Source organism: Tetrao urogallus, assembly GCF_951394365.1.
Source record: "Tetrao urogallus genome assembly, chromosome: 1".
Taxonomy (NCBI): domain Eukaryota; kingdom Metazoa; phylum Chordata; class Aves; order Galliformes; family Phasianidae; genus Tetrao; species Tetrao urogallus.
Window position 1 is genome coordinate 179,841,357 of NC_136813.1, and position 27,471 is coordinate 179,868,827.

Below are 27,471 nucleotides of genomic sequence, written 5' to 3' on the forward strand. Positions count from 1 at the left end.
TTAAGCAGAATGCTTTTCTACTCCTTGCTTGATTCCAAGCACGAGATGTAAGAACCAGTTAAATTGCACAGTCCAGCCCTTATCTCTGCAAACCTCGATCTGATCAAGGAAATGCTTTTTAGCATCTTCTTCGCTTTTCCCTACCGTCAGCGCATCCCGGATATACTCAATATCCTCTTTGCTGGTTAACTGAGGCATTCCAGTCATTAGCATCATGGAGAACAGGATGATGAGCAGGTTGGTGTGATGTCGGAGAGCTAAATAAGCCTTCACACACACATCCTACAAAAGAGAAGGATTTTCTGTTAAATGATGGGGTGCACGGAAAGGGAGGGCTTAGCAACTTCATGGGAACTTGGTATGAACTACTGCCACCGACCAACGCCGTTCAGTCACCGGTGTGTCAGGGAGAGGAGACCCCAGAGAGCCGCGCATCCGAGCAGAAACATCACTCTCACGTCTGCATCCATTGCCACGTTGTTGGTGAGTGCACCTCAGGGCAACAAGTCCTGCTTTGGTGAACAAACTAATGGATCTTTTAAATAATATGATATTAGTTGTTAAAGCTCAGCTTCACCAGAATTTCAAATTAATTTCCCTGTCATGTAATCCCTTGCTGAGACTGTTAAAAAGGCAGCAGTAATTCATTGTCTCTCTTCACAATTGGTTTCCATTTAAAGACCATGGGATAGCAAGCGACTGAATAAAGCAGCACCTCTAGGGCTCAATTCTTCATTTCATGTGGATGTCTTTAAATCTGCGGAGGTGACAGCTTGTTTAATGGAGATGGCTCTCCAGGCGTGGTGTTCTGTCACATCTCTCCAGCTCACAGCTCTGCTTCAAACACAGGTGTGCTGCCTTGCTTTAGGACTGCCATGGTTATGTACTGTCCTATTGGATTCAAGGGATTACTGTTTTGGTTTTTTTTTCACTTCCATATATAAGAATTTGTGCTTAGCAGCATAAACTTTAGAAGAATTAAATCTCTGCAGCTTAGAAAAACATGAAATACCTTTGGAAAGAATGGTTAATGATAAGTGACTAATCCATAAATCAGAATGATTATTTCTTACATTGAATTCATTACTCATTTATTTTTTAAAATAACATTTTAAGGAAAAGCAATCAAACGTTAGAAATCAAAATGAGGAAGTTAAATTAGGCCTGCAATGCAGTAATGGGAAGAGACGAGAAATAATTCCAAGAAGGTTGCTGCTATTAAAACCTAACCTGAAGCAACACTGATTTTTACCCAAATAAAGATTCAGATTAACCTTTCCACAGATTTATTGAATTAATTTTAAAAGTCCTATGCAATTCAAATATTTTCATATACCTTTCTAACAAATCTCATTAGCTCTGTAGAACTCTGGTTATTTCTGACACAGTGGGTAGTTTTTTTCTTCCTCAGAAACAGTAAGAATGGCACAAATAACCTTAACATCTATCACTGCTCACACCAGCGACGTCAGACAAATGAGCAGACAGGTCAGGAAAACACAAGGGAAGAAAGATGATATTTTAAACATCTGTCCGCAAGGTTTTTTTCTTTTTCATTTTTTCCCCTATTTCTTGGCCCCCTTACATTTCCTAATAAATCCTGTCCTGAAATAAGATGAGAACTTTAATGTCAGTTCAGCTCTGGCAAAGCAGAAGATGAATTGCAGTGGCCAAAGCACAGTTTACAATAGAAAACACAATCAACTTTTCACAGGGATTATTTTCACTTCATGACACCAAGAAAAAAATTCTTATGTGTATCGACTTCAAACAGGGAAATCTTGTCACTAGAGTTAGTGTGGCTTTTGTTTCTCTTGAAAGAGATGAAAGCTCTGCTCTTTATAGTCGTATCAAAGGAGGTTTTGCATTTCTTTGTGGATGATACATCTCACTGCTGAAGGTGTCTGAGACAGAAAAACAATTATGCAGTCAAGAAACTGGCATCACTGTCCTCGAAAGAATTCAAAGGATTTAAAACATCTGCACCTCCTTGTTATAGTTATTTATGCAGACAGGAGCTGAATGGAGTTTGGAATTAACATCTCCCAGTAAAAGTCATCTCTGTACTTCTGAGAAAGGCAGTGGGAACCAAAAGTGACACAAGTGCGTTTCAGGGCTATGTGCACACGTGGGATTAGGAAGAAAGCTGTTAACTAATCAAAGCCACAGGCCAAATGAGAGGAACTGAGGAGAAACCACCCCCAACTTGTCCATGAGACAACAATGGGTTATTTTGGGAGCTTGAATCTGTCCTTAAATATTAGTTTCCTAAGGGTCAAGTGTTTGTATAACATGGAGTGCCCAAGTTCTGTTATACAGGCCTTCTCTTTTCAGTGATGAAGTGTACATCCTTCTTCCTTCTGTCACCTTTGTCTGACAGTCAAATACATTGGATTCTGCAAGCAAGTGGCACAACCAGAAGAAATGATTAGATCAGTACTGAAACCACAGACTCCTGTAACATCAAGTCTGCAGGGTAAAGTAATGAAAAACGAATGAATGAAATAAATGAGACCGAATGAATAAAAATTCATTCAATGGCAAAAGCAGTAAAGAGAAATTGAGGCTAACTACACGTAACAATAACTTGGTGGACAAAGCTTAAAAGTCTAGGGAGATCTACAATAAGGCTCTCTGAAGGGTTCCTACATGTAAGACATGAAGGAAAACATACATAGGAGTAAAAGAGTGGCATGGGCTTCAGCCAAAGCTGGAAAGGAAATGCCACCACGTTTGACACTCATAGCAAGAGAAATCTGGACAGTATTGAGGCAGCTGAAAAATTCATAGATGGGACAGAGAAATAATTGTCTTCTCAGATTAAATCATGCTTATCAAATGATGTTTTCTACTAAACATTTCTGTCATTTCATTAGTAGCCTCTGGCATCTAATTTTTTTTTAAGTTATTGTGAAAAGAGCAAAAAGGGAAGCAAAATGTGGAGTAAGAGCTAAGAGAAGCAAGAAGTCACCAACTTTAACAGTGCAGCAGTGCCAGCACAGCACTAACTGCTGTACCCTGCTGCAGGGGGCCTGAAAATCAGCTGTGTAGTTATACCTGCAGTAGCAGTTGTGTCTGACACATCTGTAGGGACCAATAGGTGACAGGACATAAAGCCAGACAAACCCATGGGTATTTTAGAATATCAAGGAGACTGAAGCCTGTGAAAACAAAGCATTCTTCTAAAGTACAACATATTTAATGTAGCTGAAGCACAAATTAATGAGCGATGCTCTTAAAAATTAATGATGGATAAATGCCGAGACTTTTCCATTACTGCTTGCATGAGTCAGCAGGCACACTGAATGAATCCCTCGCTATTTGGGAACATGACACAACCTGCTGGTTGGAAAGCAAGGCTTTCATTTTGTTTACATTTGTTATCTGAAAATATAATTAAAACACACTTTTTTACAGCAAGATAGGAAATGCGTATCTTGCTCTGTGTCATCATTTTATTTATACAGAAGTATTTTGCTTTCAACTTTCTTTTTGAATCCCTTAAGGCATTACCAGTACAGTACAGTAGGTTGCATACAGTTTGGAACGCAGCAGAACTGTACACAAACTTACATTTTTTTCAGCCCGTATTATTGTTTGTCTATGCCCACATCATCCCACATCAGATGAGCAGGTTATGTGTCACAGTCACTGCTCACAATGGTACAGCACATTAAGCACTGTTCCTCTGGTTAATGACACGAATGGAACTGACACTGGCACTGTCGTGGCTTTTCTGCACCAGTGGGACGGCAGCAGTATTTACTTCAGAAATTTGTACTGCAGTAGAAAAATAAACACATTCAGGATTGCTCTGTATGATGAGGGCTTACTGAAAAGAAGCTCAGACCAAAGTCACCTCCTGTTACTTAAGCATTTGGACTGCTGAAGTAAAGGTCATACATTCTCTGAAAAGCTGTAATATCCATATATATGAACACAAGATCTCCTCACGACAGATGCTAAGAACTTGCCAGTCTTCCAGTTCTCCACCAGCACACTTTCATATTTTCAACTATTTCCTGCTTCCAGAACTGAGGTGTTCTACATACTGATGTAGCCTAGATGGGTGTCCCAGCCCACATGGCTGATGACTGAGTAGTGCCACCCTTCTTGTATGAAGTACAGCTGATGGACTTCTTTAAGAGCATGGGCTCAGCATTCCCACTTCCAAAGCTAGTCCTTGTACAAAAGAAGGACTCAAAAATGGCACCTGGTGGTTTATAGTTATTTTTAGAAGTCTGGGCTCAAGAATGACACTTGCCTGGTTATTTGCTGAACAACCACGTGTATGTTCACTGGGACCTGCCCACCCTGCCCACTACCCCACAGGTACTCAGTGTTAAAAAGCAGACTCTGCAGCAGGTAGGGCAGAGGGAATGGTCCATCCAAAGGGAATCCTGAGTACTGAAGTCAGGCTGCTGCTCTGATCTGCACTCTGGAGGGGACTTTGGGTAACATAGAGAACCTCCTTTCTAGTCAAGCGCAAATTTAAAGTTCCTAATGATGTGTGAATGAAGACCAGCCCAACATCTATTTACCTTTGTTCAGCCATTCTCTCAGACATTTCATTAAACATACTAAACAGCATTTTGCTTTGCTCTCTCATTGTCACAAGACTACAAAATCACAACTTGTTTTGGAGGAGCTCACTTAAAATTGAACGAACTGCAATAGAATAGATTTTTAACACTGTTCTCTTTCACAGAGTTCAGTCCACCGTTGCCCCCGTTTTGAAGGGTTCAGGCCGTCTAGGACTAGCGAATGGCTAGGGCCATTAGCTACACAGACACCAATATGAGGAGTAGCAAATGGTGTTTATTGCAACTACACAGCGGTTTATATGCCCTACGTGCTTCGTCTACGCCCCTAAAGCATGCGTTATAAATCCATCACAGAGCAGGGGAGGTCCTGACGCGTCACATCCCGATAAAGCCTCCTTACCGCCTACTACAACAGTCCACTCAGTTTGCAAAACCAGAATCGTACACAGTCTAAGATTACTGTGAAGCACTGTCGAGATGCAGCAGGCCCAGCCCTAGGATAAGGGGGCAGAAACAGGAGGGAGTAACAGTGACACAGCCAGCTGAGGAACACTGACTTGTACCATACAGAATACTCTGCTTAACGCTGTCTCTCTGCAGCTACATACTGATGTCCCTTACAAAGTATTTTCAATCTAAACAAGAAACAAAGAAAAGATTGCCTGCCTGACTGCAGCTAGCTGAAGCTCTTTACTGTGGCTTCATGGCTGTTTGCATCCTAGTTCCCCTAATCCTACAGATAGGGTTCTCTTTTAGAGCTAAAATAACCCAGAAATGTATTATGATTCAGTAAATTATATTAATGCAATACCCAGGAGCACAGAGCTTTGAAGTCTAAGGCACTAATGCTCATTTCAGAGGGCAAAAAATGCCACTTAATTCATTTACAGTTAAATATTCACTTTACCTGGAATTTGTGGAAATGGAGACTTGTCTTCTTTCCGGAGGTCCCCATGACAAACAGAAAATCGGGAGTCAGCACAAAAGGAACTCTTTCCTTATTAATTCCAAGGAAGCTTTTATAATTCCCAAGAATATGGCCAAAATCAATATGAAAAAGGTTACCTTTATAAAAAGAAGTCACAATTAGGCTCAAATGCAATAAATTGCCAAGAACACTCATATGCATTTACTGTATTTCCAAAACCATTTGTAGGCCTAAACTACGACTCTGTAGTTCAGCAGAAAAAGACTATTTTTCCTCTCTTTTTATTTTTTTTTTAATACATAATTGTGTTTTCTTAGTGAAATTATTTTTTGTCTTTGGCAGTTGTTAAAACCAGGTAGGCCTGCTATGTTTTCTAAACATACACTCACAGCTTTTCAATCACGAAATGAGGAAAGCTTGTGCCTCCAAATCCGTAACAATCAGATCCCAGCACATCACTACATGGGAAAAGTTTGTCAATTATGGCACTAATTCATAGTAACTCTGGAACTAGAACATGCTTCTTCTTCACATACCTGTATTACCAGTTTATATATCCTCCTGCAGTGTACAGAATAAGCTTCCCACACTATGGATAACTTTGAGATTGCAGTATAGTATCAGGTCCTGGGAAAGTGATGAAAAACTTCACTTTTAAGGAGTGCTACACCTATAGGACTGGAGTGGCCCGCTGCTCTTTAGATTGATTTATTAGTTTCACTGGCAAACAAGATGTAAGGATAAAAGAGTATGTTCACTTAAAAACATGCATTTGTAATAATGGCATATACACACAAGAAGACAAAACGTCGAATGACATAGGACGTTACTTAACAGCAATCCTGGCATGTACCATCCTTACATGCGCCAGCATTTCAGCCACCTTTTGAGTCCTCGCAACCTACCCCAGTGCTGACATATTCTGCAGACCTCTCAGTCACCTCCTTCTCCCTTCTATTGTTTCAGACAGCTCCTGTTAAACTCTGGCTAATCTGCTCCTGACTATAAACAAATAACATTTCCTTTACTGTCCCCCTTTCTACTGACCTATCATGCACTTTCTGCTAGTACATAATATACATAGTACTGTTAATATCAGTACTATTAATATATATAGATTAATGTTGAAATTAAAGCATTTCTTTGTCTTCTTTTCCACAAGGATTTCTGGTGAACTTTTTTTTTTTATTTTTTAATTGTAGTCTTCAATTAGCTCATTTCTGCCTTCAGGGTACTTCCTCTCTTCAGCCTTCAGCTGGTAAAAGTTTAACTACAATATGATTAATATTAAATATATGGTCTTCTGACTAAAACCAAAAGTATTTTCTGTCTCCTTGCATTATGTAAAGACTAATTAGGAAGTAATGAGCTCATAAAACTGGAACTGAACTCCTTAGGCCAGATAGAACGCCTTCATGTATGCAGCTCAATCTGGGGTGCTTCCCTGGGATGTCCATAAGGAAGTAATCCCAAAGTTTGTAATACAAAAAAATTTAGGGTCTTTCAGGAGGCGTGCAGCCATGTGGGGAGAAGTTTGTTTCCTCAGGCATGGCGAAAGGACAATAGCATGCTCATGTAACACATCTGTATAGCCAACTTCTACAAAGAAATCTGATTTATCACACATTGGTTCTTAAAGATTTCAATGGACTATTCACAGCCGACCAGGTTGTGCTGACCCATTAAGTCACTTGTGCACGTTCTTGACAACATCCTCCTGAAGAACAGAGATAGACTGTTCAGCAGACAATAGTCCACTCACTATACAAAGACCAGCAACCTTCCAGAAACACATCTGGTGCTCCTGCATTAGCCAGTTGGTCAGGTGACCACATGCAGCCACCCTTACAAGGTAGCTAGCAACTCAAGTTTGAGGTAGCTCCCATTGGCTGGCACGGAAGAGCTTCCCAGCAAAGAAGACAAACAATGGTGTGACAGAGTACAGAAGAGGCTGGCAGCTTCTTCTGGCTCATCAGCAGGTGAGATTAATCATTAAAGGTGCAATCCCTTGACAATTTGACAAGTATGCTTAGCTCCATGCTTTAATATGCTTTAATATCTCATGTTTAAATTGTTGACATTTCATTTAGTATGCTCATGTTTGAACTGTTGGCACTTCTGTTCTGTGACACACCATTCCACAGATCTCAGTAACAAAATACCACACTCCATGTATACTTATTTTCTAGGATTTTCTGCAAAGGTACATGAACAGTTTGAAGCGATCGCAGTCCAATAATATTTTCATTCTGACAGCACATACAATCCCACTCACAACCCCTTTCACCCTCCAGACAAGTGACTATCTGTCTACTTTTAAAACCTTTTGGCTTTTAGATCTTAAATATAGACATAAACTTTTGTTTTGCAAGGCCAGATTACTTACTTTGTAACAAACTCATCCTTGGAAAAGAACAGCATTATTAACGTAGAATGGCTTAGGTCGGAGACTTTAAAGCCCACCAGCCCCAATTCCTTCCGTGGGCTGGCTGCCCCCCACCAGCTCAGGCTGCCCAGGGCCCCATCCAACCTGGGCCTGAGAGCTTGCAGGGATGGGGTACTCACAGCTCTGTGGGCAGCTGTGCCACGGCCTCATCACTCTCTGAGTAAGTAATTTATGTCTAAATGCCCACTGCTTTAGTTTAAACCATTCCTCCTTGTCCTATCACTATCTGATTGTGTAAAAAGTCTGTACCACTCCTCCATTTAAGCTGCATTTAAGTAGAGGAAGGCCACACAATGAGGTTTCACGCAGCCTTCTCCAAGCTAAACAAGCCCAACGCCCTCAGCTTTTCTTTTATAGGAGAAGTGCTGCAGCCCTCTGATCTTCATGGTCCCCCTCTGGACCTGCTCAAACACCTCCACGTCCTTCCTGTGCTGGGAGCCCCAGGTCTGCACACAGTACTCCACATGGAGCCTCACAAGGGCAGAGTAGAAGGGAACAACCATCCCCTGTGCCCTGCTGGCCACACCTCCTCTGATGCAGCCCAGAATATTGCTGGCCTTCCAAGCTGCGTATCTCTACAATTTAGATAAAGGTGTGGTGCACGGTCATGTCAAAAGCCTTGCACAAGTCAAGGTAGACAACATCAATTGTCCTTCCTTTGTCCACTGATGCTGTCACTCCATCAAATAAACATCTAATCTTATACAAAGGCCCAAAAAGGGTAATGATAGGTTTCAATATCATAGAAGTATCTGAATTTGAAAGTAATGGTGACAGAACTGGATTCTTTACCTTCATTCATTGCTATATGCATAACTTATTAGATTAAAACATAAACCTTGTGAGGTGTAGATAGTCCCCTCTTCTATGAAATTCCCCCCAAAAACCCAGACTCACCTGTTTCTGTGATCATAATGTTATCATTGTGTCTGTCTCCTATTCCAAGAACAAAGGTTGCCACACAGTAGCCAGCACAGGAATAAACAAACCTTTCCACAGCTGCCTGAAACTAAAAATAATTTTAGAGATGTTAAATGCTTCAGTGTTAGAAATGTTCCTTCAGTCATTCTCAAATTAATATGCCTTTCTGTTGATGTGTATCAACCAAAAGTCAAACAAACTGTCTTATAAAGTACACTGTTGCACAGCAGAGATAACGATCACAGCACTGCAATGCACTCGCTATGCTGTGAGAACAGGCTGTACTCTCTAAGCCAAATAAAATTAGCACATAGTAGTCCACACTTTCTGAGAAAATAAAGCTCAAACAGGTCACTGAACCTAAGCAAAGGAGTTATGAGTACCCAAATCTGTATTTCAGTCCTCTAAAACCACAGTGCCTCTCAGTGTTCCTGTATGTCCTTTCAATCTGCTCCTCATGTATCACTTCTATATACCACTGACAAAAGAATCATTTCTAAAGCATTTTCTAACTCAGAAGCCCAGCTGCCAGCTGGATGCAGAAGGCTCTTCCACAGACATGCACAGCTGAGTGCAGGGAAATGAATGGATTTTTCAAACTCGTGAGTAACACAACTCTAAACACAACTGCGGATACACTATGCTTCTCATTTACTACGGTGCTTTCAAAAACTCTGTGACCTGGGTATAGCTAGGGCAGATTTATCTACCTATCTATTTATCTATTTGGTGTTGTTTTGGATTTAGAATGAGAATAATGTTGATAACACATGGATGTTTTAGTTGTTGCTCAGCAGTCCTTATAGTAAGTCAAGGATTTTTTGACCTCTCACACTGCTCTATCCATGAGAATGAATCCCAACAAGAAGCTGAGTGGGGACAGAAGCAGGACAGGTGATCCAGACTGGCCAAAGAAATGTCCCATACCATACTGCATCATGCTTAACCATAAAACCTAGGGAATTAGCTGGGCATCACTCAGCTGGTGATGAGCAATAACACTGTACATCACTTGTTTTGGGTAGTCTTTTTTGATGCTTTTTTTCTTTTCCTCTTTCTCCTTTTCTTTCCTATTAAACTGTCTTTATTTCAACCCATGAGTTTTGCATTTCTCCTCTCCTTCTGATATAACCCCCCATCTCACTTTAGGGGAGGAAAACTCAAAGAACTCACCTTCTCCTCAATGACACATCTGTCCTTGAGCCACTGGTTCAGTATTTCATCCTTAAATGCACCAGTGTTGCCAACCGTACTCTGCTGAATTTTGGCAATTGTTGTAGCATCTTTCACAATTTCAATCATTCCTAACAAAAAACAAAGAAAAAACTAGAATTTATATTAAATTTATATCAAAGCATAAAAAATACACAAAATAATATTTTAAACTGCTTTCTAAACCTTCTGCATAATTTCAATAGCTTGTGAGCATCCACTTATTTTACAAGCAACACTGCCTCTTGCCCACTCCCAGCTGAAGTCAGCCAGAGCCCATAACAACACTATTGTGGAAATACAACCTCTGTAAACCACCGAACTGAATAGCAGTGTCCTTCGGTCTGTGTTTGCTGGGCTGTTGTTTGTCTCTCAGGAGCTCCAGATCACATTCCAGCTGTTGGAAAGGTTTCTCCTGCCTGTGCTCACAAATCTCCCCCTGCCGGTGAACAGCTTCTTGATTCTGGGGGAGCAGAGCTGTTACAGGAGACATCTTTTGCTTCTCTTTGCATTTTCAAGTTCTCCCAGAATAGCTGTGTAGTTCAGCAGTGTGAAAAGCCTACAGATTTTAGAGTGGATGCTAATGACAACCATTTACTGATCATTCTCTGCTGTAGAGCTAAAACAGCAGTACAAAACCTAGACAGAATGTTGTACAGCTTATTCTGCCTAAGCAAATATTCCAGGTATGTGCTGGAATAGTGCATCTCTCCCAGCAGATTGTTCTAAATAGATACGCCTCTCAGTAGGTATGGTTAGTCCTAGAGAAGACTTCAGTAACTGGGCTGCATTCATCTGAGCAGAAAGCAGCAAAAGCACAGTGCTGCCTGTTACTGGGGATCTGCGGTACTGAGGTAGGTGACTTGTACATTATGTGCCAACTCGAGCTTTTTAAATTTGGCAGTGACCCAGCACAGTAAGTAGTGAAAACTGCCTCATAAAACCACGAACATATGGCCATGCCAACGGGAGAGATAGGAAGGTACGACTGTTCACCCATGATACGTGGCAGAGAAAGTTCCTCCTCCTGAGGTCTATTTGGCAGCAGCAGTGGACATTTCCAGAACTGCAAACTGTTTTGAAAACAGATGTCTTCAACAGACTGAGAAAGATCTACACAGGAGGGGATACCATCCAGGTGTTAGGAAATCTGTAGGACATCTGTCTGTTTCCCTCTTTTCGTTGTAAAATGGGGTATTGTCCTTGTGTAAACACACATAAACTGTCCTAAGTTTCTTGAAAATATGAAGAGGAAGGGAAGAAGCAGTTTGGAAGAAAACCATCAAAAATATTGTGAAAGAAAATTTGCATGTCACCACTTTGGTTTTGTTCCAAACAAGCATAAGCTGTGTTTCAAGGTGTCCCACAGTGCATATTACTAATTTAGGATACAGGTATTTTCAGCAAGCCACACAGAAGTGAAGTGTGGATGTGATTAACCTTGGCCCCACCATGGTGCTGGGGGGATGCTGAATTCTTACATCTCCCTCCCCACTGCATGTACAAAAATAAACGATTATTTCCTTGAGATCACAGAATGGGGAACCCATTAAGAATTTAAGACAGAATACTGAAGTCTATAAGTTGAATATAAGAACACAGTGGCCACTGACAGAATTCCTACATCTTCCTCCATTAATTTAAAATATTACATTGCCTTAAGATGATTTTAAACAAGAAAAGAAAGAAAGCATTACATTTGTTATAAAAATATAAAAAAATGTTAGAAGGTTAAAAAAATGACCTATATTTACAGTTTAAGCGTAATTTATATTTTGGTATATCATGACCATTTCCTTTGACCTTATTAGATTCTATCGTATTCTATTAATACGATTATTTTAGTTTTTAAAACACTTATATGAGAAGAAAAGAAACACTTATGTGTTGCACTTCCAAGTACTGCATCAGTGAGCTGGGCTTTCTGCACTCCTGAGAAATCTTGAAGCCAAAAGAAAGAATGATAAAAATGTTACGTGGCAATTTTGGAGAGGAAGTACACTGCAGATTATTTAAAAGAGTTCTTAATTTCACTGGGACTCAGTTTAACATTCTTCCATCTGTAAAGCAAAATACACTGCAAAAAAATAAAACAACTAAAAAGCTGGAGATCATGTGAAATAAGTGGCAGCATTCATACTGTAATGACTTTACCACTCCATGCAGTTCCTATCATACTGCCAGCTACACAGATAACAGGTGTTAACAAACTTGCTACTTTTTACAGATGTTCAAGATCTGAGTAAGGGCAGAGCACTACTTGCTAATCTGTCTCACTGATGAATAGTTTATATCAGCCAAAGCATTCTTTTCAGCACGAAAGCTTAATTTGGGCATAGCCAATTTTTCTGCAGTGAGGAGGCTTTCCTCCAGCCAGCTGTGTGACAACTGGTCAGCAAAATTAACTGTGACAGTCAATTCCCTGTTATTTGAATACTGGGAAACTGTGCCACGTGGGTGTGCTAGGGTGCATAATACATGCAAACCCAACACAGTGAGTCATGGAGCCGTGGGGATGTATACATTATGTATCAGTTTGGTATTTCTGGATGTAAGTGGACTTCTGCCAAGCTTATCAGGTTGCTCTACATACCACGACACAGTTCTCCAGGAAATTTCAAGGAACCCCTTGACTTCTCCCATTATGAACTCTACAAAATAGAAAACCTCCACTGCATGAACTCATGCTTACTGACAAATACTGCCTGAACATTCCATCAAGTGATGCTGCTGCTTCTAGGAAGTATAGGGTATGGAGTTTCAGGTCAGGAAAAAAACATAAATGTTTTTCTATTTTAACTCTTTTCTCTATTTCATCTTTATTAGCACATTAAAACACATATTAAGGAAGTCACTTGCTTTCACTGCTTTTTCATATCAAATATTGTTATTAAAGAGAAACTTACAGCTGGATTCAACAGTTGGATTAGCAAAGAAAGCACAATCACTTAAGCTAGTCTAACAGTATAACGATATCCATCAGAAAGAGCAGAAACCACAGCTAAGAGACAAATGAAGGCTGCTCACAGAAAGGTAAAGAAACTGATGTTGATTTCTGGACTGCAGAGTATACTGAATACTCCTCCTGTACACAACTTCTGTAACTGTAATCTTTTGAATTTCTAATTACACTGTGTTCTCATACCTATTTTGTTCCCTGTAGAAATACAGCCATACGGTAGCAAACAGAGGTCCAAGGATTCTGCTTCCCAAATGGATTCCATAATGCGAAGAATCTAGCAAAAACAAAAAGGAATGCACAAAGTTATTACAAGTTCAGGGAAACAAAGAATCACAGAATGAGTTGGGTCGGGAGGGACCTTAAAGATTATCAAGTTTCAATCCTCTGCCATGAGCAGAGACACCTTTCACTAGATCAGGCTGCCCAGAGCCCCACCAAACCTGGCCTTCTCTGTACAGAAAGCACATCCACAGCTTCTCTGGCACCTGAGGGTGCCTTCATCATCTTAAGCATAAAGATTTCTTTCCAGGATCTAATCTACATTGCTCAGACATTATTTATTACTTAGACAAATAACACTGCACAGACTTCTGACATGAGACTAAACTTACTTGTCTATTTTGTGGCTTAAGAGAAGAACATAGAAAGTGTGCAGCCATTCAAGATTATCAGTTACAGAATCAGGGTGGTTTTTTTTTTTCCTAACCTGTCCTGTGACTGTGCAACCTCTATTGCTTACAAGGTATTAATAAGTGTTTTCTATGATTTCTACATGATCTGAGATTGAACACATTAGCCAGTATATCCATTTTCCACCATAAATATCCCTGCAAATGCTAACAACCCCATTTGTCAGAGCAATCACTGAAATATTACTACAGCAATGCTATCTATCATTGTTTTTCCATTTGTAATTTTACCTATCACATACACCAATGAAAAAAATTCTTCATCAGAAAAACAAGCCATCTTGCACTAAATAACAGGCTTCTTCTCTAGAACACCAAAATATTGTTTGTGTGGAATATGGCAGGAAAGAAAGGTAACAGTAACTTAAAACACAGTAGTACAAAAAAGAAGATCCTGTTTTTGCTATCAGCTTGCCATACAGCTTACAAAATGAAAGCCTCCTATTTTAAGTAGACAGCACATCCTCCTCTGAAAAGTAAAACAATTTAAAAATATTTACATATTCAATTTATTCCTCCAATACAGCATTATCTTACCTGTAAAATAAGCATGTCCTGACGGAGGTCATCTCCATGTTTAAAGATGATGCCTATGGTTTCATTTGATAGAGCAGTTGGATCTGCACATTTAAACTCAAGCCAGAGGGGCTTCTTCTTGGATGCCATTACTTTACATTTTTCTATCTGTGAAAGAGACGTTTATCGTTAGGCACTGTGCTCCAACATCAGCACACCAACCTTCTTATACATCAGCTAGAGAGTAGTTCACCAACTTTCAATCAATTAAACCACAAGAAACACATTGAAAATACATGCGAAGGATGGTTTTCCATTGCCAGAGAAAACCTCACTGAGCCTGCAAAGCTTTGAACACTGCCCATGATGAAGGGAAACATAAGCCTTGACTCTCTGCAACTGATTTTAACTTGTAAATCTGTTTCAGACAGAAAGAACTTTTAAGCCAGGAGTAAGAGCTTCTGAAATCACTGGGAAACTTAGAACTGCCCCAGAGCATTCTGAGATGCTTTACAAAACAGGAAAGTCACCCAATGCAATTTGCCATATTGTCTACCCTTGTGACTTTTAGAGATCTCAGTTATTACAGACTCCTTGATTTTACTCAATTTCCTTAGAAAATTGTACAGCCAAATTCACATGGAAAATGGCATTTGTGAAAGTAATTTAACACAGCAATTCATAAAATAACAGAATAAACACTCATTTAGTTTTACTAATTTTTCACTCTTGAGAAGTTCAGCAATGAAACTTCTGAAATGGTATTATTTCTAACATTTTCTCATCAGATTATGTCTCGTACAAATGTGGTACAAAATACTTCCTATTCTGGAATAATTATTACAGTAAAATCACATAAAATAATAAAAGCATTTACACACCAGTGTTTGAGAGCTGACAGAAGTGATGATTTCAGGAAAGAGTATTTCAGAATATTCACGTTTCACAGACTGAGGTTCTGAACTTTGAGTTTAAAAGAAAACAGCTTTTATCACTATTTCTATTAAAAGGGGAAAACACTGTTACAGCTTTGAACTTAACTTGAAACACCGGTTTTGCTACTAATATCTGGTTTAGACTATTCAAATTTCAGGCTGTGAGGATTTTAAGCTCATGGACAAGTAACACTTGCTAGAACGAAGACAAAATAAAAGCTTGCCAATATCAAATGTTGTATCAAACATTTCTGTTCATAGAAAAAAAAAAAAACAGGTGCATCTATTTTGGACATAGCTTCTTTTCTTTGTAAACCAGTTACTTCATGTACCTAGGAAGACCTTGGAAGGGCTGCCCACTTCCAAAGTAAGGGAAAACTAGAAAAGCCTCAAAGATATTTTATTTTGAAGACCATTTTTTTTTGTCAAGAACTTAACAAAATAAATATTCAAAATTAAACATGTACAAACCTACAAAAATTATAATTATTTAAATTAAGCTTCTGAAGTTATCAGAAATGCTGTATTTCTGAGTAAATATTGTTTCAATTGACTTCTGTACAGACAGTACCTCTGTGGTCCTCAGCTGGGAGGTGTTCAGCTCTTTCAGTTTGAAGGCAGACAGGCCTACAGGCTGCTACCAAGGCAAGGGCTTATTTAACAGAAACATGGATGGACTTGGAAAACAGCTATCAGTCACCTAGACGAGAATGCTGACTGCCATCTCCTAAACTGGATGGTTCATCTGTTCTTAGCTAAGAGAAAAACCAAAGGATTCCTTTCTTGTAGGCTGCGCATCAGGTGCATCTAAAGAGCTTTCATTGTGTTTCCTTACCCAAATTTCACATAGCACAGTAGCTTCAAGAGCAAATGTACTGTCACAATACACCTGCTGATTTATACATCATGTTTTTAAGTGCAAAACATAGGAATTGGCACAGACCTCGACAATCACATGACAGCACTGGAGGAAACAGGTGTTTCTTAACATATTTCTAGCGAAATGTTAATGTACTTTTTAATAAAAGCAACACAGTCAGCAGAGATACTGAAAAAATCAGAAATAGGAAAACGTTTGTGTTAGTAAGACTGAGGTCTCAAATAAACCTTAAAGACGCATGAAGGCCAGACACATCCTTCAGGTAAGGCAAGGAAAGTAAGAAGAAAAACTGAACATCCCAAAATCTCCAAAGTCTGCTGAAACAGTTTTATACAGGCATTTGATATAAACAGAATTCAGCCACCTGTTAAATCTTCAATTTAATTGACATTTAATTATTAGAATTTTTTATGAGGAGTTGTTTTTGTGTTTTGTTTTGTTTTCCACATGGTAGCATGTCATCTCACTTAGAAAAATGCCATTAGCATTAGGAAGAATACTTTTTTAAAGCCATGAAATGTCATCACACTCACAGTGAAATAAGGTCTTTAGATGTTTTTACCAAAGGAAACGTACTTACAGATAGGATAATTTTTTCAAAAAGGATTTGTAGGAACTCAAAATGTACTTACCACTAGAGCTCCTGCTCTTAGCCCAGGGTCATATGGGACTCTAAAACTTTCTGGAAGTTTGCTGCCCTGTAGTTTTTCAAGTTTTTGTCTAAGCTGTGCAATAACTGCAATTGCAAGCAAGAAAACACACTAAAATCAAAAGTTGGAAGTAAAAGCATTACAGCTAATAGAACTTCTTAAGTGATGTTTAGCTAAAAACAAATCCTCTGATTAGCTACTTTCTAAAGTGCACTCCTTAAAGACATTCTATTTTGAGGAATGGAGGAAAACTCTTTAACTCCCATGGTTAATGGGCTGTTTCAGATCCCAAAAGTCTTCAAGCACCTCACAACTCACGGTCCCTCTATGCAGTTCAAAACCACACAGTGCTTGATATTCTTCAGAAGACTCCATCTCCACGGGTGAAGAGATTACATTAAAACAAGTTTCATTTAAAAAAACCAAAATGACACAACACAAAATGTATATGTACATCTGTATATTTCCCTTATTACTGACAAAGAAATGCTCAAATATCTCCCTCAAAGGCTCAGAAGAAAGGGGAACCTGAAAGTACCTTGCATTTACCAATATTATTTTTACCTATCTCACTGCTCCTACATCCAGATTCATGACTTTTGAATTCATGCAGCGCTGCACAGTGTAGTCATAAGGAATTCAAACACAGATATGCTGAATTTCTTATTTAAGTTTTCTTCTTGTAGCCCTGAAAATCTCATATTACAGTAACAAGAAAATTTGGTGACTGATGTGATATCTAATCTGGTAAAAATAAAAAAATTAAATAAGATCTGCCAGCGAGGTACAGGAGCTAATCAGTGAACAGTATAATTAGAATCACAGAATAGCCTGGGTTGAAAAGGACCACAATGATCATCCAGTTTCAACCCCCTGCTGTGTGCAGGGTCACCAACCAGCAGACCAGGCTGCCCAGAGCCACATCCAGCCTGGCCTTGAATGCCTCCAGGGATGGGGCATCCACAACCTCCTTGGGCAACCTGTTACAGTGTGTCACCACCCTCTGTGTGAAAAACTTCCTCCTAATATCTCATCTCAACCACTCCTGTCTCAGTTTAAGACCATTCCCCCTTAGATTAAAACCATTCCCCCCTTAGACAACTTTCAACATAGGTCATCATGTAAAAGCTTTCTAAAATGTAACTACTGATCCCTTACACAAGTCTAGCTCGATTTCAGTAAGTCTTATCACATTGTCAGACAATCTTTGAAAAATTTTGTATACTGACCAACTGAAATGTGTAAAAATTAGGTGTTAGCTGACACAGGTCAAAGCACTTCCTAAACTAATTTCCACGTTGATTTAGCTTAAGAACAAAGTACTACATATTTTAAGAGAAATGTTTCTTCTTTAAGAGAAGAAACAGCTACACATACACACCTAGGGATCACAAATCATCAAACAGCACAGTGATGAAAGCTGACAATCCAATACAAGCTGGTACTGCTGTATCCTTAAGAATTTATTTATTATCACTGCTTGCTATGTTTTTAATATAAAAAAAGAGATTACAAATAAGGTGAATGTAAGTTTGATGACATAATTGTTACTGGAATACCACAGGCCTTAAAGTAGTTTATTAAAAAATAAAAAAAACACAAGCACGGAAGGAAGAAAAAAATATATATAAAAATTAGATGTGACTGCATGAAAGAATGAAATGAAATAGTTTAAAGCAGTCAGGCTTCAAATATAAAAAACAGGAGAATAGAAATGATATGGAAGAAAAAGAAGCAATAAACTAAAAAAGAAAGTGTAGGAAATAGATTTTTAAAAATTCAAGAAGCTTAGGATGCCTATAGAAAAAGTTGTATCCTCAGCGATCTGAGAATGAATTAAACTAGTATCATTAGTAGGACAGCCTAAATGGAAGCCTTATTCAGTGGAAATTTCAATTACATAAAACTTCTTTAACTGTTCTGCTGTAGAAGTACAGAGACTCTTTAATTTCAAAATCCTGTGGGTGCTAAAGTGATTGCTTTCTCTTGAAACTTTATTCTTTTCCACAGATTCTTCAAAGATAATGTGTTAAGGAAACCACTGCTGTTACAGACATGTACATCTGCAAGTCTCTAAGTTCCTTTCAGAAACATGGGATCTGACCAGATCTGTTTAGATTATACAGCACTTTTAGATACATTTAAAATGCAGTTTAGAAAGAATTCTGTACAAGCATTCAGTGAGTCTCAAAATTCACACTAAGTGGTAGTGTAACTGATAGCATATTGTATATCAAAGAACAAATGCATATTCCCTTTACACTTTATGCAATCACAAATAAATCTGTTTTTCAACTGATACAAACAATTTTAATAAAAAGGCAGTACTGAATGCTCTGTATTTATACCATGTTTTTAATATGGAAACCTCCAGCCCTGAAGAATAGCTCCTGAGAGCCAGTAAGCACAGCCATCAGCTCCTCAGTGGATTCCTTAATTTCCAAGACAAGCTCTGTAAAAACAGCTGCATCTCAAATAGCACCCCAGACGCTTCCCAGTAACCAAAACAGGAATGTCTTTTGAACCAAGGACTTTGTGGCCTAGAACACACTGGTCTGAACACGTAAGAAGAACTGGTGTGTCTCTCTCCCAAATTTTACAGCTTTTAGAATTTATTATTGCCATGTCTCTTGCACTTAGTCCCAGATCTGAGCAACTAACAGGAATCTTAATAAAAATGCTTTTAAGGAAGTCACTTGAGGGAAAAAAAAAAAAAGGCAGGAAAATACAGAGGTAAACAGGCATTACATAACCCTATGTGGGGCCAAAGCAGTGCTTACAGGAACTGAAAATAACAGCGTCACATCTGTGTCTCACAGGACTCCTATTCATTGCGGTGCAGAGCACCAAAGATGTGCTCTGTATATTCAGGGCTGATCCATCAGCTACTTGTGGTCTAGCAGAGACTGGTCTGAACTCATCCCCACTGCCCTTGCCAAGGGTGTTCCAGGCCTTGCTTGAGTAAGGCTGTGTTTCCTGGCAAGTGCCACTTTTTGCTCTGTACTTCCAGTTAATATTTGTGTCCTGGGTTGCTTCTATTTTTCATTGCTGGTATTCAGCTAAGAATTAAGTACAAAATTCTGACTTTCCAGTTGTGTGGCATGAGGCTCAAGAAGATAAGTCAAAGAATGGAAATATTACGTCTGTAATCTATCCATGATTTTTAAATAACCTAGGCAATCTGATGCCTAGATTTCACAGCTAAACAGAAAAGAACAATACTATTACAAACAAAGAAATGTCTGTTAATAAATACCTTGAGAAGTGACATCATATTTTTCCGCAGAAACTGATTTTATCTCCATTGTGACTTTATGCAACAATTCAATGACTTGAACCTGTTTCATGAAATCATGCAGCATTGCTTTCCCACAGCCCCTAAGATAGGCTTCTAGGATCACAGCGAACCTCTGCTGGTAGTGCATGGATTGGGCAATCTCACTTCTTAAAAACCAAAACAAGAAGTGACCGATTCTTTTGTTCTAGTGGTAAAGAAAGACATTACAATTAGAACACATGACAATTCCTTGAGAAAATGCCAGTAACTTAGCATGAGCTGACTGTATTTGAAATACTTACTCTTAAACCCCGTTTCAGCAGAAATCTGGCTAATGCGCTGTCATGATAAGGCTCAAATTTCACAGCCTGGAAAATACAGAGAAGACGTGTTAGTAACATGTAAGGCTCTCTTACATTTTACAGATCACACGTACTGAATGCTTTCTTTATGTAAGAAAGAGCATAACAAACCAGTTTTTTTGAGGAAACAAAGTTGAAAAAAACAAAACAATACTTCTCTGCAGGGTTCAGCAAGCAACTCTTATCTGCAACAGTTTCTTTTCAGATTAATGCAACAAGCAATTTCTGGCCAGCAGGGTAAGGGAGGTGATTGTTCCCCTCTGCTCTGCCCTCATGAGGCCCCATCCAGAGTTCTGTGTCCAAGCCTGGGGCCCCCAGCACAGGAAGGATGAGAAGCTGTTGGAGTGGGTCCAGAGGAGGACCATGAAGATGATCAGAGGGCTGCAGCACCTCTCCTACGAAAAAAGGCGGAGGGAGTTGGGCTTGTTCAGCCTGGTGAAGAAAAGGCTCTAGGGAGAGATCACTGAGGCCTTCCAGTACATGAAGGGGGCTTAAAAGCAGGAGAGGGTCAACTTTTTACGCAGTCAGATAGCGATAGAACAAGGGGGAACAACTTTAAACTAAAAGACAGAGATCAGGTTAGATGTTAGATGCCCTTTACTCAGAGGGCGGTGAGGCCCTGGCACAGCTGCCCATAGAGCTGTGGGTGCCCCATCCCTGCAGGCGCTCAGAGCCGGGTTGGATGAGGCCCTGGGCAGCCTGAGCCCACGGCAGGGGTTGGGGATGGTGGGCTTTAAGGTCCCTTCCAACCCAAATCATTCTGTAATTCTATGACAAGCAAGGCAGGGCTGAGCAAACTGGTGAGATTGAGTTCTGGACTGCCAGTGAAACAACACAGCAGTCTGTACGAAAACCTAGCAAAACGAGAAAACAGCCTGCAGCCCAACTGACACAGAGAATGCTTGAAAAGATTATTGCCAAATGAAATAATGTATTTGTACCTATTCTTTAAACAAAATGTTCAGTAAGAGTGCACCAGTTCTGCCAACAGGCAGCACCTTAGGACGGGAAGCAGGGCTCCCTGCTGGGTGCCCCAGCTCCCACAGCAGTAGGAGCTGCTCCCACTCCAGGAGCAGCTTATCAGTGCCCATCACCAGAGGCACTCTGACTCTCAGTCCCAGCGAACCACAAAAAAGAAGAAAAGCTCTGATACAAATACTATTCTATTGGATAGAGCAAGCACAGCTACAAAGAAGACTTCAGCAGATCTGCTTTTTTCAGTGGCTCTGTGAGCACAGATAGATATTTTCTCTTCCAGCAGCCACTCCCCTGCACCAAGCCCACACATACTGCCAAGACACTGCCAAAACGGGATGGAAACAAAGTCAACAACTTTTTTACATCTCAGGAATTTTGTTCTGTTATTCTCACCCTCACCACAATAACCAAGTGAGTTGGTCTGTAAAACAAAATCTAACCCATGTTCTGGGTTGGGCCCTGAGCTGTGATGGGCAGCCTGGTGACTCCTCCAAGTGCTTTCTCCATCTGCTTCTCTTCTATTGACTGAAGGACTCAAACTTAGAGGAGGATCATACTGAGGCTAAAGAGGATGAAAGGCAGGCATGTAGACATAGAAAGAGAAAGCAGTAGCAAACAAGCCCTGGAAGAAAGTCACAAAATCCCTTGTGTGGATAGAGGGGTTGCTGAATGGTTTTGGGTTCTGGAAACAGTCAGGACGTGGCAGTGGGGAGATTAAGGGCAAACAAAAGGGATGAGCAGAGCCTGGTGCATGCAGCATGCTCAGCTTTCAGAAGCATCACAGTACAAAAACATCCAGGGATAGCTATGCAGTGCAGCATAGCAGCTCTTTCAAGATCGCTGTGTTCTGCAGCTTGCAAGGAAACAACCAAGCCATAAGCATAGCTACACTGAATTCATTAAATATCTCCTAAACGTACTGCAGCACAAGTTCTACCTTTATTTATAAAATATCAACACTAAGTCTCCAACAGTTTAATTCTCCTAAATGACAGCATCTTACCTGGGAAAGATAATAAGAACTCACAATCTTAAACAGATTGTAAGAACTTTTACTTCACATGAGAGATAATGAGGTATTATGTTTTTTAATAAAAATTTACTTTCACTGCCAAAAGGAACTTAAAAGCAATAACTATTGCATACATTCAAACGGATTTGCTTGCAAGGACAGCTATTAAAGACCTTATTCTGGTATACATTCTGCTGAATGTTCTCCATGCACATAACAGAAAAACAGCTTCAGAATGAAACAGAGCCAAAGGCCTGGTCACCGCTTCAAAACAAAACTTCCTTACCTTAAAGTTGTAAATGTAAATTTCAACATAAGAAATACTAAAAAAAAAGTTTTATGACTGTCCTTATTATGCTTGTGTCTTGGAAATAATTACTTTTTAAAAAAATCAATCCTTTTTTTTCCTGCAAAGAGACAATTACAAGTATTTGAATACGAATAATAAAAACCAGCCATGAGAAAAAGCCTGACAGTATTTCCCTTCCTGGACCTTTGCTGGGTCAGATCACCAACAGGAGGCACTGACACAATGCCACATAAAGGTAGCATGATTTTCTTCACTAGTATTTGTTTTTCAATGGATTTTGCTGTGATTTAACTGTCCTTGCCACGTTTTACTACAGAGAGCCACAGACCTTTATTGGATGCTCAGTGGATTTATTCATGGCATATCTACTTCTGTTTGGGATAGACCAAGTGGGAAATAACACGATTCCCATTTGCACTGGGATGTAGGATGGGAGCACCCTATGCACAGGGAAAGAAGCTGTAAAGCTTTCACAAAAGGCACACATGTGAGAAGTCATGACTGTTTTCAAGATAGACATCCATGATGTCCTCCTAGAGCAGAGCACTGACAAGCATCCATTCATTCTCAGAAAACACGCAGCGTCAATACTTGGCTGCATGGTGCCAAAGGTTTGTGCCCTGCAATTAACCATGGAAGAGAATCCAAGGAAGCAGCTAGGAGGTATAAGCTGGGACTTAGGTTTTTTTCCCTTTTGAGGATGACAGTATTTTAATACCTGGATAAATTTCTTACTAAAAATGACATGGTGAAATTAAACTACTATGAAATTATACTACACTCGTTTAATTTATCTTTAGAGTGATTTTTCTCTTTAAAACTCTCTCCTGAAAGTAAATAATATCAAAAAGAATTTTTAAAAGAGTTATTTTCCCCCTTCTGTTAGGGACTTTGACATGGACCAATCACCATCCCACGCCCTAATTTAGGTACAGAGGAGAATGAAATCGCTGAGCTGCGTGCAGACTGCAGAGCCGCAGCCAAGCAGATCCAGCCCATCAATGTGGGAGGTCTGGGGAAGCAACCATGGCGGTTCCTTCGGCTAATGCTAAGCACACCAATTCTGCCTGGGGAGCCTCATCTTCAGACAAGTGAAGACAAGGCTAACAGGGTTTCTTTAAAGCACTGCCAGTGTGCATCTAAATCTGAAAAATGAACTTTATTTTTGCAGCAACCAGGACCCTCTGAACACATGGAAATCCAAAGCCCCATCCCACTGGTTTGCAGGTTTCTTTTTTTTGGAGAGGGGGTGGATGGGTGGGGTTGTTTCTTGTTTCTTAATACCAATTCTGCTCTCTGATTCTTTGAAAAAAAGCATTTCCTGCTGTGCAGGCTGACAGCCCTGCACACGGCCCAGAGACCTGCCAGGCCCAGGAAGCCACAGCGCCGCCCTGCTTCACTGGGGGACACGCTGCCCTTGCAGGACTGCAGGTCCCACCTCTCAGAAGCCATAGAACTTTGCCACCGACAGCCAGCCCAGCTCCAGCCCCACTTTGTGAAAAACAAACCAAACGATCTGCTTGTACAACTGATGCCAACTTTCCAGACGTTTCATCTAGTAGACTGCACACAAAGCACTTCAAATAAATACAGTGGTGATTCATTTCCATTAAAAACACATTTTTTTTTACTCAACTTCCCAGAATGAATTAATTTTATCTATGAATAACAAACTTCTATTTGCTTTTAATTTTTTTAGAACCTTCTAGATAAATTGGGTCCCCTTAGCAGTCCATGATTCACAGTGCTGCCACACATTATATAACAGCACTGACATTCCTGATCCTGAAATCCAACTCCAGATTTTTATTTGGGCCTTTGCTGTGTTAACATCTGCCTTTACTTTCCTTCTCTATGTTGGTAAAGGTAACCAAGAGCATCATCCAGACGTGACAAGAACAGGATTAGAGATAGCACAGTAAGGATTGGCTCCCACCACAGCCATGTTAAGCATTGACAATATAACGTATTGTTGTAGATACAAGATGCAAACTGTAAGGCACAAGGCAATCCTAATACCAAAATAATGATACAGACAGAAGGTGAAAGTTGAAAATGAATTTTGGGCTAGTTTGGTTACTACCACTGCTTTGATTAAAATCTGAAGGCTTCAAAACCGGGGTTTTTTGCTGGCATGGGAATGGTTATATGGTACTGTAAATACTCTCAGAAGCCAAAGATCAAACATACAAATACACCTTACCTGCACGAGTTGCAAAAGATAATGAAGAACATCATCATCTTCTAAACTTTCCAGTTTTTGAACTGCCATTGCTCGTACATTTTCATCAGAAAAGTTACAGTCCAGAAGCTGCATTGTGAGTCCAACATCTAAAGTGCTTTGATCCCACGCCTCCTTTTTAGCTAGCAACTGGTATGTTTTGGCCACTATTTCTTGTTGTCCCCATTTGACAGAGCTAAGCAGCTTAGGGTATGCCTTGGGGTGCTTTATACTTTCATATCTAAAGTGCCACAACAGTTCTTTGTCCTCAGGAGAAAGTGGATTAAGTGGGTCAGTTGCTATGATCTCTTCAAGTTGCTTGCGAAGCTGGTTGGGCATTTCAGCTCGTGTCCTGTCCCCCTGAGAATCAGATGTTATCCTGTGCTTGGGCAAGGCAATTGGGTGACAGTATTTGTCCAGCACAATAGAGATAGCCATGGAATTTTCTTTATCCGGATTAGTTGCTGAGGTGAGTTTGTCTGCATTGATACTTCCTTGCTCTTCCCCTTTGCCTGGGATTTTCCACATGTGGAGAACATACTCCCCACTTCGTAGCAGGAAACGGTGATCTATCAATAAAAGATTCACGTAATACAGAAGTTGAGTTTTGCATTTTGAATCAGAGTTGGGGGATTCGTGTGACTGAAGGTTTGTCTTTGTGGACAATCCCTGTGCTTTACCACAATATATCTGAAGATTCAAGAGTGCTCCTTTAGGCAAATCCTTGATTTTGATGTCAAACTCCAACCAAATATTCCACAGAACCTCCTCAGTAAAAGGCTTTGAGGAAGTCCTCCTTTGTGAAAGGAGCTGTTGCCCGTGTTGAATGTTAGCCTCTACAAATACAGTAAGATCAGTATTTCTTGGTAAAACTGGGATATCGATACCAATTATTTTCACCCTGAATTTCCTATTACAATCCCACAAAGAGATAGTGAACACTCTCTCATGATCTTTTCCATCTATAGTCAATTGTTCATGATATCCTGTAACTCCTGTACAGTCATCTACCAACGGCCACTCTTCCTTCTGCACCTCATCCTCACTTGGGTCAGGAGGGTTGTCTAACACAAGGTGGATTTCTTCCCCATTCTTAAGGCACTGTCTTATCCAGTGAAAATCCTTGATGGGTGTGTCTCCAGTAATGTACTCATCTCTGCCACAAATCCTAAGAACAAAATCCAGTTCGCTATGATCTTCAGGAATATCCATCAAAGACTTTTTCTTTGCCATTTTTGTGAAAAAGCTATGGAGAATCATATCTGGAGTGTCATCTATCGACACTTTAATTTTTTGGCTCGTCGTTCCTCTATGTATGATTATAAAAATGTTATTATTAGTTATCTTTTTGAACAAATATTCTGGGAGTGGCTTAGATGTAGTCCATGGGTGCATTGCATACAACTTAGGATCTCTACAGGCTACTTCTATCATTCGTGGAGTGACTAATCTGCGTCGGGTAAATTCTAGTTCGTCATCATGCACGTTGCTTACATCAGTAACATCATAACCAATTAAATCATTAAGCTGCCGCTGAAATTCCTGAACTTCTTCTGATGGTTTTTGTTTCTGGACTACATATATTTTGCCTACTTTCTTCTGTAACACTTTCCAGTACAGTATGCAGTCTAATGTCTGTAATAGTTGATGTTTATCATAAATTTCATACCACTGCCCCTTCTTCTGATACTGAAGTACGAACTGATCCGGGGTGAACGCATGGTAGAAGTCTGTGGTTTGACTCATCTCTATCGCACGCATCCAAATTTGTGCTTTCATTTGCTCAACAGTACAGTTTCCAGCTATTTCGAGTAACATCATTTCCGGTACTTTAGTATGCTTGTTGCTTGTAGGTAAAATGAACTCAATGGATATCAGCTCCATTGAAGACAAATTACTCGATGTACAATGAGGTTTCATTCTTCTTCTCCTTCGTTTGTTTTCTTCTCTCATAACAACAGGCTGTTCATAGTCACCCAACTCCATGCCAGAAGAAATCTAACAAAATATAAAAACATTTGATTGCATTCTCATCTACATTTGCTTTACAGTTATTTTTTACTTATTTGTGATTAAAATCAAAAACCAGTCACAATCCTGCTACACGTTTTTTAGATTTCCTCTTCCCCTTAATTTTTAGTCTTAAATTCTTGCTTTATATAAACCACTCCAGATGTAATCTTTTCAATTCAAAACCAAATACGAGGAAAAAAACCAAACCCAATGATTAAATAATTAAAATAGAGCTTTTAAACAGCCTTCCCAGATTTCACTGAGGATAAGCAGTCTGACAGTGTATTTCTGCCCCAGTGACTTGCTCTTTAATCAAACGCCGATTCCTCTTTTTTGATGTTGTTGGTACTAACAGAAGTGGATTTTCATAGAGATCAAAAGATACCGTAAAGCATATGAACAGAATACTATCCTATCGAGTTCTAGGAATGACAGAATATGAAAAAACAAATGATTAATTTTCAGACTGGACTCATTTTCCTCTAACTCTCTTTTTCATGATGAGGAATAAGGACTTACACCAAAAACATTCCTTAAAAATCAAAAGCCAGCTTCTCAAGACAGATGTTTAACATGCATCTGAATTCAAGCCCAGTATCTTTAGATGTGATTTTT

The 27,471-nt window shown here is 39.7% G+C and overlaps 1 protein-coding gene across 1 annotated transcript; it reads right to left on the reverse strand.

The window, feature by feature from the left end:
- PIK3CG (phosphatidylinositol-4,5-bisphosphate 3-kinase catalytic subunit gamma) lies at positions 1-26,835 on the reverse strand (the record flags this gene model as incomplete). Its single annotated transcript, XM_079549611.1, has 10 exons — positions 24,826-26,835; positions 20,263-20,328; positions 19,940-20,165; positions 16,666-16,769; positions 14,240-14,386; positions 13,197-13,287; positions 10,013-10,143; positions 8,816-8,927; positions 5,452-5,609; positions 1-282 (listed from the first exon to the last, which is right to left on the reverse strand). The coding sequence occupies exons 1-10, from the start codon at positions 26,827-26,829 to the stop codon at positions 1-3; spliced, it is 3,321 nt and encodes a 1,106-aa protein (XP_079405737.1). The 5' UTR covers positions 26,830-26,835.
- Between the last annotated feature and the right edge of the window lie 636 nt (positions 26,836-27,471).